General features: G+C 46.3%; 1 protein-coding gene across 1 annotated transcript in view; it reads right to left on the bottom strand.

Annotated features, from left to right (window-relative positions):
* ITGB3 (integrin subunit beta 3) overlaps positions 1–12459 on the bottom strand; it is a 63835-nt gene that overhangs the window by 24674 nt on the left and 26702 nt on the right. The window contains exons 3-8 of the mRNA XM_083407647.1: positions 7796–7985; positions 6785–7037; positions 5083–5254; positions 2321–2482; positions 625–720; positions 10–99 (exon numbers count right to left, since the gene is read on the bottom strand). Coding sequence (XP_083263773.1) covers positions 10–99; positions 625–720; positions 2321–2482; positions 5083–5254; positions 6785–7037; positions 7796–7985 — 963 coding nt within the window. The remainder of the gene's footprint in view (positions 1–9; positions 100–624; positions 721–2320; positions 2483–5082; positions 5255–6784; positions 7038–7795; positions 7986–12459) is intronic.

The following is a 12459-nucleotide window of genomic DNA, read 5'->3' as shown; positions in this document are numbered from 1 at the left end:
GGGACTCACCTCGTAGGAATCCACAATGAGCTGCAAAACATTGCTGGAGTCGGCTGACAGGGTCCCTACAGTAGTGCCAGGGATCAGCTCACTGTAGTTCTGAAAATAAAAAGGTTGCAATTTACTCGGAGTCGAGTGTGGATTTCATGCTCTTTATTCAGCTCATAGTAGCAAGGAATGAAAGTTCCCCCAAAATATCTGCTTTATGTACATTATTTACAAAATGGGCAGCACGTGATTGGCTAATTCCAGGATTCTCCTGTAGGCCAATCAGGTTGCGGATTCACTTCCACCTACAGCTGGATTGGGTGGCTCCTGCGGACCAGTCATACTGCTGCATTGTTCTAGGACCAATCAGACTGCTGCATTCTGAATCCTATTGTTCTAGGACCAATCAGACTGATGCATTTTGGATCCTATTCAAATCAGTACATAACAGAAGTGGAGGGTCTCCAGTAAATTCTGCTAATATTTAGGCCGATAAGAGCTTTGGTTTGCTCCACCTTTGACAATCTAAAAGGTTAACACCCAAGCTGATATTTTAGCTTTTGGACAGCCTCATCCAAGCCTCACCCTCCACTCCAATGCTCTCGACGAAACTGTTGCTTCAAAGGGTCTACTTACTCGATAGAGATCCACAATGGCCTGGGTCACGGCAAAAATCAAGTTGATGTTTTTCTGGGAGAGTTTGTCTGTCATCAAGCCGAGGGAGGGATAATCCTTGGCGGGGGAGGGGAGAGAAAGTTAGAGAACAGAAAATCCACTTATGTCTGATGTGAGGGGAACAGGATAAGCACATTTCCATCCTATTTCCCCCCTCAAAGGACTAGGATAGGAATGACATTCCAACTTTTCAGACAAAGTGGGCTGCAAGCAAGAGTACTTCAACACAGAACCGACGAGCCATACGCTGAACTAAATTTCCATATTGTAAATTAAAGTGTTTTCAAAATATTTAAAGTTATTTAAGATACAGAATTATTTATAATTATATGTAAATAAATACACAATTAATAGATTTAATGATTAAACAATTTTATACACAAACAGATGCATGTGCTTTCGTTCGCAACACATGACACAAAAAATAAAATTTTACAGCTTTACAACCTTTTTTTCCCCTTGAATGTTTCCGAGGGCCGTCAAAAAAGGCATTTTGGACAACTCTGGACGAGAAGGTGTCTAACAATGGCCAGTTAAAATAAAAGATTTGACCATCATAACAAAGTTAGTGCCATCGCAAATCTTATTTATTTCCTGCCTACCTATCTATTGCCAGATCTCAGCACATCTCCCTCTCTTTCTCACATGCTGTTACATGTAGTGTAACTAAGAAATAGCACACTTCTAATGTGGAATTGCTTTAATGATAAATATGGTTATATAATAGTTAGATAAAGGTAAAAGATGCAGTAAATTTAATCTTAAAGAGGGAACCCAAGAAGGGAGGAAAGGAGGTATAAGGATTCATAAGAACTCTGTATTTTAATATTTGAAAATGCTATGTTTTATATGTATAAAAAATTCTTTTAAAAAACCTAATTAAAAAATTATTTAAAAAGGGGGGGGGGAATAGAACCCAGATGATGGCTTGAACCCACACAGATATCAAAGCTCTTATACAGGTGGTCTTTTGGCCTCTGGGGTTTAACTTCACCCAAAACCTAAAAATATAAATATGGAATGCAAAATACCGCATTTTTCGTCCCATAGGACGCACCGGCCCATAGGACACACCTAGTTTTTTTGGGGGGAAATAAAGGAAATTTCCCCCCCTTTATTTCCCCCCCAAACCAGGTCGGGGAATCCAAACCAGGTTGGGGAACAGCGGGATGGCGGCGGTGCGCCTCCCTGCTGTCCCCCGAGCTTGTGGGGCTGCCTGATGTCTGCCCGAAGCGCGGGGCGCTCTGCTTCAGCGCACCCCGCGCTCCGTGCAGCAGGCTGCTAGCCGCAGCCTAGGGAGCCCTGTGGGAACTCCCGCGGGCTCCCCAGGCTTGCTGATGGCCTCCTGAAGCCTGGAGAGCGAGAGGGGTCAGTGCGCACCGACCCCTCTCGCTCTCCAAGCTTCAGCGAAAGCCTGCATTCGCCCCATAGGACGCACACAGATTTCCCCTTCATTTTTGGAGGGGAAAAAGTGTGTCCTATAGGGCAAAAAAGACGGTATGTTCTGAACCATAAGAGCAGCCCTCCTGGATCAGACCAAAGGCCTAACTAGTCTAACATCCTATTTCCTATGGTGGCCATCTACCATCTATCACACAACAGAATGACCTATAGCGGTTGCAATCCTGGCCTTGTGGCTGCAGCCACCCAGCCTTACCAATGTGGTGGAAGCGTCATATAAATTGTTGCTTCCCATGTGGCACTGTCCGTCGTTGGGCGTCACGATCCCTGCCAGTCTCCCATCTAAAGCAATGTGCGTCTTGGCGTCTGTAGTAAAGACCAGCAAATGGGAGGCATCCGGTCTCCAGCCAATCTTGTCCTGAAGCAAAATAAAAATAGCGCTGCAGTCTCCATCGTGACAGACACAAACACAAACAAGCCCTACAAAGGAATATACTCTTCTACATCAGTGGTTCCCAATTATTAAGAACTGCGGTTCCCATGTATTTCAAAACTCAAGCCACAGACCCCCTGCTTTTGAACATTTAGTGATGTATGGAAGTGAGAGCTGGACCATAAAGAAGGCTGATCTCCGAAGAATTGATGCTTTTGAATTATGGTGCTGGAGGAGACTCTTGAGAGTCCCATGGACTGAAAGAAGATCAAACCTGTCCATTCTGAAGGAAATCAGCCCTGAGTGCTCACTGGAAGGACAGATCCTGAAGCTGAGGCTCCAAGACTTTGGCCACCTCATGAGAAGAGAAGACTCCCTGGAAAAGACCCTGATGTTGGGAAGGATGGAGGGCACAGGGAGAAGGGGGATGAGAGAGGACGAGATGGTTGGACAGTGTTCTCGAAGCTACCAGCATGAGTTTGACCAAACAGCGGGAAGCAGTGGAAGACAGGAGTGCCTGGCGTGCTCTGGTCCATGGGGTCACGAAGAGTCAGACACGACTAAACGACTAAACAACAACATGGACCCCTAAGGTCCACAGACCACCAACTGGGAACCACTGCTCTACATCAATTAGCCTAAGCCAACAGAATGTCCAACAGGTTGATCTCGGGGGTCTCCCAGGTTGATTGTGGATGGCAGTACAGTGGTGCCTCAGGTTAAGAATTTAATTCGTTCTGGAGGTCTGTTCTTAACCTGAAACTGTTCTTAACCTGAAGCACCACTTTAGCTAATGGGGCCTCCTGCTGCTGCCGCCGCGCCACCGCTGCCGCGCAATTTCTGTTCTCATCCTGAAGCAAAGTTCTTAACCCAAGGTACTATTTCTGGGTTAGCGGAGTCTGTAACCTGAAGCATATGTAACCTGAAGCGTCTGTAACCCGAGGTACCACTGTATAGCAATCGGCATTGCGTTCCTTAGCGATTAAAAAAAAGAGGTAGATCACAGTAAGTCTTTTTATATTTTGAGTAGATCGCAGACTTTGGGGAGTTGGACTTGCCTGGCCTAGGCTATCGCTTTAAAGCCCAGATGGAGAACCGGCAGCCCTTGGCCCAACTGCCATCCAACCCACATCCTAATTTCAAAAGCAGGAAGAGGAAGGAAAGGGGTCAGAGAAGAAAGAGAAGGAGGTCGTCCTTTCATCGTGGCCCTGCCTTGCACTGGCAGATTACCACTGAATGAATGTTGCAAGGGCTCCGACCCCTGCTTTAGGGCTTTAACTTCACAGGCAGGGTGCCGAATAATTGTAGGGGGGGGGGTAAATACAGGGCAAGCTCAGTACATATTGGGTTCCTGTCTGAGCTGGGAGATGCAGCTAGCTTCCCCTCCACATCAGGCATATGCAATCCACTAAGAAGTTGTTCTCTGTCCTCCTCCTTGATAGGTCCGGAGGGTGGGAACATGAGAACGGGGCCTTCTCTGCAGTGGCTCCCCGTCTGTGGAACACTCTCCCCAGAGAGGCTCGCCTGGTGCTTTCATTATACACCTTTAGGCGCCAGGCCTTTGGTTGATCTGTTTTACTTCCTATACCCTTTTAAAATGTGGCTCTTTCCTTGGGGGGGGGGGGCTGTTACTGGGTTGTTGTTTTTATTCTGATTATATATGTTGTTATCTTTTCTCTGAACTGCCCTGACACCTCCAGGTATAGGGCAGTACAGTGGTACCTCGGGTTAAGTACTTAATTCGTTCCAGAGGTCCATACTTAACCTGAAACTGTTCTTAACCTGAAGCAGCACTTTAGCTAATGGGGCCTCCTGCTGCTGCCACGCCGCCGGAGCACGATTTCTGTTCTCATCCTGAAGCAAAGTTCTTAACCCGAGGTAATATTTCTGGGTTAGCGGAGTCTGTAACCTGAAGCATATGTAACCCGAGGTACCACTGTATATAAACTGAAGAAGGAGGAGGAGGAGGAGGAGGAGTGAGGAGATTTCACCCCTCCCATATCCAAGAATCTCCTGAGGAGTCTGCTGATTCTGCAGAGAGGAGGAGGCGTGTTCTGCTCTCTACTTATTCTGCTCCAGCACCACATCAAAGAGTCAGTGAGTGAGTCGGTCGGTCGGTCAGTCAGTCAGTGTGTCGGAGAGAGAGACTGAGTGTTAGAGATTGTGTGCTGCTAAGAGCAGCTGCAGACACTCAGTGCGGTTCAGCATTCTTTATGCTTAGGCTCATTTAGCTCTGTATATATTTGTATAATAGTTGTAGTTATAGAATAAAGAAGATATTCTACAGAGCTGCTCTCCGAGTTGTTTATATACTCTGCTAGACTCTGCTGTACTCTGCTGTGCGACGACTGTCTACTTGTGGAAGTGAATCCGGTCCTCACAACTCTAAGCTGTGAGTCCACAGCACTTTGACCTGTTCCTTTGCACAAGGTGGTCTCTGGAAGTGCTACCCAGCTCACCTAGCCCAGTTGGGGCTGAAGTGGATGAGTCCAGTTAGTGGCACTGGCTCAAGGGCGATGCTGACAAGGAGGAGGAGGAGGAGGAGTAATCCTTTTGACCCATGGCAAGGGGGGGGGTGCTCTTACATCACAGACGACCGCTTGGATGATGGCATCGAACCCGCCTTCCGGTGCATCCCGGTTCCTCGACACACTCTGCTTCTTCACCTCCTCATTGAAACGCTTTACCTCATCGGTGAGCGCCAGGACATGCTTGTATCCGAACATTGGCAGGCAGTGGTTATCTGGGGGCTTCAAGCTGGGGGGAAGCAGCAAAAAAGAAGTCGCTTTGGGCAGGCAGCCAGGGCCCTGGAGGTCTGATTAAAACTAGCATAGCCACTGATCCCAAGGCGGAGGGGGGGCTCTCTTATTATGCATTTCAGTCATTTTTTCTTGAGCTGAGACACATAAAAAAGGCTTCCTAACCCATCTCCCAACAGTGTGCATGTAATAAAATAATAGTAATAGTAACAGTAATAGTAATAGTAATAATAATAAATACTAAATTCCTTCTGTAATTTTCAGGCCTGTCCCTTACTCCCCTTTGCTAAGCACAGGGGGCTGATGGGGGCTCAGAATGCCCTTGCCCCATAGAACACACAGGACGCCCCTGGCCCAGGAGTTACAGGGAAATGATTTGCATTTTAAAATATACATCAGGAGGCTTGGTTTGGTCAGAATCAAGTATACACTTTCACAGTTAACAGTAAATTATTATTATTATTATTATTAGCCCGTCCATGTGGCTGGGTTTCCCCAGCCACTCTGGGAAGCCCCCAGCAGAATATTAAAAACACGATAAAACACCACACACTAAAAACTTCCCTAAGCAGGGCTGCCTTCAGATGTCTTCTAAAAATCAGATAGTTGTTTATTTCCTTGACATCTGATGGGAGGGCGTTCCACAGGAGGGGCGCCACTACTGAGAAGGCCTTCTGCCTGGATCCCTGTAACCTCACAGTGAGGGAACCGCCAGAAGGTCGTCGGAGTTGGACCTCAGTGTCTGGGCTGAACAATGGGGGTAGAGACGCTCCGTCAGGTATTTAGCCTTAGCAACAGTTAACGTTGGGGCTGGCATATCTCTTAACTGCAGTGAAGGCAAGGGAGGGACTGATTTGCTGTGGGATCATAGAAATCATAGAATTGTAGAGCTGGAAGGGACATCTAGCCCATTCCTGCAATGAAGGAATCTTTTGCCTAAGGCAGTGCTCAAAACCACAACCCTGAGATTAAGAGTCTCATGGCTCTACTGACTAAGCTACGGATGGGAGCACACATTCCCACAGCTCACCTGATTTTCAAAATGAGGTTAAGAGAGGACCTTCATTAGGTCTAGTAAAGGTAAAGGTACCCCTGCCCGTACGGGCCAGTCTTGACAGACTCTAGGGTTGTGCGCCCATCTCACTCAAGAGCCCGGGGGCCAGCGCTGTCCGCAGACACTTTCGGGTCACGTGGCCAGCGTGACAAGCTGCATCTGGCGAGCCAGCGCAGCACACTGAACGCCGTTTACCTTCCCGCTAGTAAGCGGTCCCTATTTATCTACTTGCACCCAGGGGTGCTTTCGAACTGCTAGGTTGGCAGGTGCTGGGACCGAGCAACGGGAGCGCACCCCGCCGCGGGGATTCGAACCACCAACCTTTCGATCGGCAAGCCCTAGGCGCTGAGGCTTTTACCCACATGCTCTACCATGCCTCAAATCCAAGGTGGAACAGGAATACTGCACAAAACTGGCAACTCTTCCAAATTCTAGATTATGAACATTTATCAGAGGGTCACTTAGAGAACTTACTCATAGCATGGGTTTTTGATGGCTTCTGGAGGGGAAATGTACATGTAAGGAGGCATGGGCTTGTCCACAAAGGCTCCAAAGCCAATCCTCAGGTTGCTGGTCACTTTGCGCATTTCTATGGCTAGCCTGGTACCCAGGTTCTGTATGTTGCGGAGGTCATCCTTCATGGAATTGGACAAGTCCATCAGGTAGTAGATGTCCACAGGGTAGTCCTCCACCTGTCGCACTTGCACAGTGAATGTTTGGGAGTCATCTGAAATGTCAAAATGCGGAGAAAGTGTGAGGAGGGGTCATTTCCTCCAGCTCACCATTCTTCCTTCCACATCAAAAAAGGTAAAGGGACCCCTGACCATTAGGTCCAGTCATGACTGATTCTGGGGTTGCGGTGCTCATCTCGCTTTACTGGCCGAGGGAGCTGGCGTACAGCTTCCGGGTCATGTGGCCAGCATGACTAAGCCGCTGCTGGCGAACCAGAGCAGTGCACGGAAATGCCATTTACCTTCCCGCCAGAGTGGTACCTATTTATCTACTTGCACTTTGATGTGCTTTCAAACTGCTAGGTTGGCAGGAGCAGGGACCGAGCAACAGGAGCTCACCCTGTCACAGGGATTCGAACCGCCGACCTTCTGATCGGCAAGTCCTAGGCTCTGTGGTTTAACCCACGGTGCCACCCGGGTCCCTTCCTTCCACATACTTGAGTAATTAACCCTGTTATACTGACATAGGCCCATACTGACATAAGCTGACCCATATGTGGTGGACTTGTAAAAGAGTATTGGGAAATGATCCGTAATGAATTGAAAAAATAATGTTTAAAAGTACTCCCCCCTCCCCCCCCAATACCCCCAGAGCACTTCTTGTTGGGGATAATTCCGCCGTGGCTGATCTCTGTCATCTATGTATGGGATGAAGTTTTAATAGATAACCACTTACACTTACCACTGAAGTCCTTGGGGGAAAGTTCACCATTGTGCTAAAACTGCAAAAATCGAATAGTGAATCTCAGTTTACCTGGCCGCAGGTGGAGCTTGATCTTCTGTGGGGTCATCTGAGTGATGTCGCTTCCTGATCCTTTGTCACTGAGCGGCCTATCCTGCACGATTTCAGTGCTGCTGACTGGATACTCGATCAAGTTTTTCATGCAGCCATTTTTAATGAGGTTTTCTTTCGAGTCGCAGCGGGAAAATCCTGGCGACATGCCCTGTTGGAGGGAGAAAGGCCAACCGTAAGAGAAAGAGGAAAGAGCTCTCACAGAGAAACAGTAATCCAGTCAAAATGGGCTTTGTGCAGGCTCATCTTCCTTTTTCTTTTCCCCCCTTTTTTTCTTTATTCCTTTTTTTATCTTTTCCATAGTTGCTTATGTTCTGTGTCATGTACTTTGATATTTTTTGGAGTTTTTAAAGTTTTTTTTCCATTACTATTAAGGAATTTTCCTTTGTAATTTTGGTTGTCTATATTCTATATGTACCTGTTTAAAGCAAAATAAAAGTTTTTTTTTAAAAAGGGCTTCGTGCCAGTGTGATGCTGATGCAGGTGGAGCTGTTGTCTAAACCACTGAGCCTCTTGGGCTTGCCAATCAGAAGGTCAGCGGTTCGAATCCCGGTGACGGAGTGAGCTCCCGTTCCCCTGTCCCAGCTCCTGCCATCCTTGTTGCAAATGTATATGGTAAAAAAGGTAAAAAGGTAAAGGACCCCTGGATGGTTAGGTCCAGTCAAAGGCGACTATGGGGTTGTGGCGCTCATCTCGCTTCAGGCCAGGGGAGCTGGCGTTTGTCCACAGACAGCTTTCCGGGTCATGTGGCCAGCGGGACTAAACTGCTTCTGGCACAACGGGACCCTGTGACGGAAACCACGGCGCATGGAAATGCAGTTTACCTTCCCGCCACAGTGGTACCTATTTATCTACTTGCACTGGTGTGCTTTCGGACTGCTAGGTTGGCAGGAGCTGGGACGGAGCAACAGGAGCTCACCCCTGTTCGAACCACCGACCTTCTGATCAGCATGAAAGGGTGTGGGCTGGTTATAAAACTATAAAATAAATAAATAAAACAAAGAATGGATTTTAAAGGGGAAAACAGCAAGAATTGACGCTGCAAAGAAAGGGAAGGCTTCCGATTTCGTTTCGATTTGTTTATTCAAATTATGTCACCTTTTGAATCCTGCCCTTCTTTCCAAGCAGCTAAGGGCTGCACATACAGGACAGTACAAATTTAGCCTCCCAACTTTGTAAGCGGAGCTGCCACCAAATTTGGAGGTCCCTGTTCAAGGAAAACATCCAAGGAATTTAGAGGGAAGGAAAAAAGAATTTCAGTAAGAAAAGCAAAAATCCTAGGGGGAAGGGGCTATGTGCTCCTACATGTGAGGTAAGTTTAGCCAGTGTGGTGTAGTGGTTAAGAGCGGTAGTCTCGTAATCTGGGGAACCGGGTTCGCATCTCCGCTCCTCCACATGCAGCTGCTGGGTGACCTTGGGCCAGTCATACTTCTTTGAAGTCTCTCAGCCCCACTCACCTCACAGAGTGTTTGTTGTGGGGGAGGAAGGGCAAGGAGAATGTTAGTCGCTTTGAGACTCCTTAAAGGGAGTGAAAGGCGGGATATCAAATCCAAACTCTTCTTCTTCTTCTTCTAGGCTGAGAAAGAGTTACAGGCCCAAGTTTGTCAAGGGTGCCGGGAGCTGTTAGAAGACCCCCTTCATTGCCCTCACAAAGTCCGCTTCCAGAGTGGTTTAACAGTCAACCTCAGGGAACTCTGGGAATTGTAGTTCTGTGGGCGAAACTGGGGTCTCCTAACAACTCTCAGCACTCTGAACAAACTACAGTTCCCAGGAGTCTTAGGGGGAAGCCAAAACGGTTTAAAGTAGGATTGCCATACATCTGGAATTTTCTGGACATAGCTGGAAATACTGGAGTGTCCAGGAAAATCCGGACGTATGGTAGAGAGAGACTTTCTGTTCCTCATCAGGTAATTGTATTTCCACCTGTCTTGCCCCAACTAGCCCTTCCCAGACTATGACTTTAAGAACAGCAGCAGCAACAGCTGGGAAGAGAGTTGTTCAGGGATGTGTGTTGTTGTTTTTTTGAAAAAAATAGTTTTATAAGTTGCACGTTTTTGTTTCTCAATTTGATCCTTTTACATGGTATGTTTTGTGATATTTTATGCATTGTGATTTGTTGTTACTTTTAATGATTATAGATTGGTAATTCTTTATCGTGGTTGAACTGTTTAATTGTTATTTGCTGATGTTTAATTGTACTGCTTACTATTAGATTCTGGTGGATTGTTGGATGTTGCTTCGTTTGATATAAGTTGCTTATTTTAAAGTTATTGTGACTTTCATATTGGATCAGATAGTTACTAGTAATGTTTGATGTTCTATTACGCTTTTATGTCATGGACTTGGGCTTATTTCTGATCAGCTTTTCTTATGGCTGTCTAGTTGCCTTTTAAAAATGATTTTACTTATTAAATACAGGCTTGAAAAATAGGTCTCTAAAGACTAATTATCCCTGAAACCACACAGCACTTCAGTTTGCTGCATTCCAGATTTGCAGCCAGATCCTAGCCATGCTTACTGGGAAGTTTAAGTCCTACCAAAGGGACTTAAATAAAACTGCAGCTTTAAAACTGGTTTAACAGCTAAGAAAGCTCTGAGAACTCTAGCTGGGGTGAAGGCAATGCGACTCCGGTAGATAATTCTCAACACTCACACTAAATGACAAGTGCCACTTTCTATGGGAGAAACTATGTCAGTTGTTGTTGTTTAGTCGTGTCCGACTCTTCGTGATCCCATGGACCAGAGCACGCCAGGCACCCCTGTCCTCCACTGCCTCCCGCAGCTTGGTCAAACTCATGCTGGTAGCTTCGAGAACACTGTCCAACCACCTCGCCCTCTGTCGTCCCCTTCTCCTTGTGCCCTCAATCTTTCCCAACATCAGGGTCTTTTCCAGGGAGTCTTCTCTTCTCATGAGGTGGCCAAAGTATTGGAGCCTCAGCTTCAGGATCTGTCCTTCCAGTGAGCACTCAGGGCTGATTTCCTTCAGAATGGAGAGGTTTGATCTTCTTGCAGTCCATGGGACTCTCAAGAGTCTCCTCCAGCACCATAATTCAAAAGCATCCATTCTTCGGCGATCAGCCTTCTTTATGGTCCAGCTCTCACTTCTGTACATCACTTCTGGGAAAACCATAGCTTTAACTATACAGACCTTTGTTGGCAAGGTGATATCTCTGCTTTTTAAGATGCTGTCTAGGTTTAAAACTGATCTCTGTAGGTAGACATACACTGGGAGCACATACAGCTAGTAAAATAATTATGTGCACTGTATTATAAAAAAACAACAACTTATAAAACTTTTAAACCAACCTTGGGGAAAGTAAAAGCTTTGCTGCTTCGGCTGCCTTGTAATTCTCAAAACACATCTCCCTAAAGCAGAAGACAGCAGCATTGGCTGAAAGTTATTTAGATGAGCAATTCAGCCTTCACACAAAAAAAACCCATGTACAACCTCTGTCCTTAGTAAGGGTTCCAGGTATTATGGAACGGGCCTCTCAAAATAGGAGCAATCCATATGAATCATGAACATGTGGTAACCTTGTTTTCTGGCAAACATTTTGAAAACTGGCCCCATTAACCCTGCCAGGAAATCCGGCTTTCGTGGAACTCATAAGCCCCTCAAGCCGATACAGGGCAATCTGGTGTCACTCCGATTGCACAAGCTGCCCGGAAAACGAAATAAGCAGCCCTCTCTCTAACTTATCGTTTCCTCCAGGCATGCTGGGGGCAGGAGCACTGCAAGAGGGGAAAAAAAAGAGAACCAAAAAAGGAATAAGGGTGATTCTACAGCAGCAGCAGAGAGGCCATGGGAGGAAGGGCAAGGAAGTGGAATGCTAACAAAGGATCAACATGACTCCTCGATATATTTTTGTGGTTCATCCAGGAGAAAAAAAACCCATATCTATTTTTTCCCCCTGTTATAGATTGGGGCTAAACTGAGACTTTGATTGCCACAATTGCTTAGCACACCTTGGTATATTTGAAGCTTGCCATTTCCCTGAGCTAAACAAAAATATGTTGTTTGGATTTGGGTTTCGTCCCTTAAGCCTATAAAGGCAAAGGGGTTGTGATTATGCATGGCATGTCTGCATCTTCTGAAAGGAAGCCGTTTTCTTGTATGCTTTTAAATTATTATTAAAATAATTTAAAAACCCTTGGTGTAAAGATACAGAATGCAGCAGCACGCCTCCTCTGAATGGCACTGTTCCAGAAACAGTTAAAACCACACATTTTGTAGGAAGTGTGAATGTCATCGAAAGACTGACCGCATTTCCCTCCCAAGATTTTTATCCACCCATTTCGACAGCTAGAAAGGTGACACGTTTGCTGGGTCACTAAAACTCTTCCCAACTGGCAGTCCTTAGGGGAATCCCCAGGATAAGACAGAAATTTTGACCTTCTAAGAAGAGCCTTGAGAAGCAGATTCCAGGAGTCCTTTCCAGGAGTCAAAGGAAGCCAAGCCCATACAGCCTGATATCTTTATCAGCAAGCACTGATAAGGTGGGAAAGGTAATTTGAAACACCTTATTTCCCTTAAATAATTCTGGGCACTGTGATTTCTTAAGGGTGCAGAGAATTGCAAGTCCCAGCAACATTTAACAAACCACAGTGTCCAGATTTTCTTTAGG

Source organism: Podarcis tiliguerta (assembly GCF_965153285.1).
Source record: "Podarcis tiliguerta genome assembly, chromosome: 13".
NCBI lineage: Eukaryota > Metazoa > Chordata > Lepidosauria > Squamata > Lacertidae > Podarcis > Podarcis tiliguerta.
Note: the sequence above shows the minus strand (reverse complement) of the source record. Positions and strands in the feature narration are given on the sequence as shown.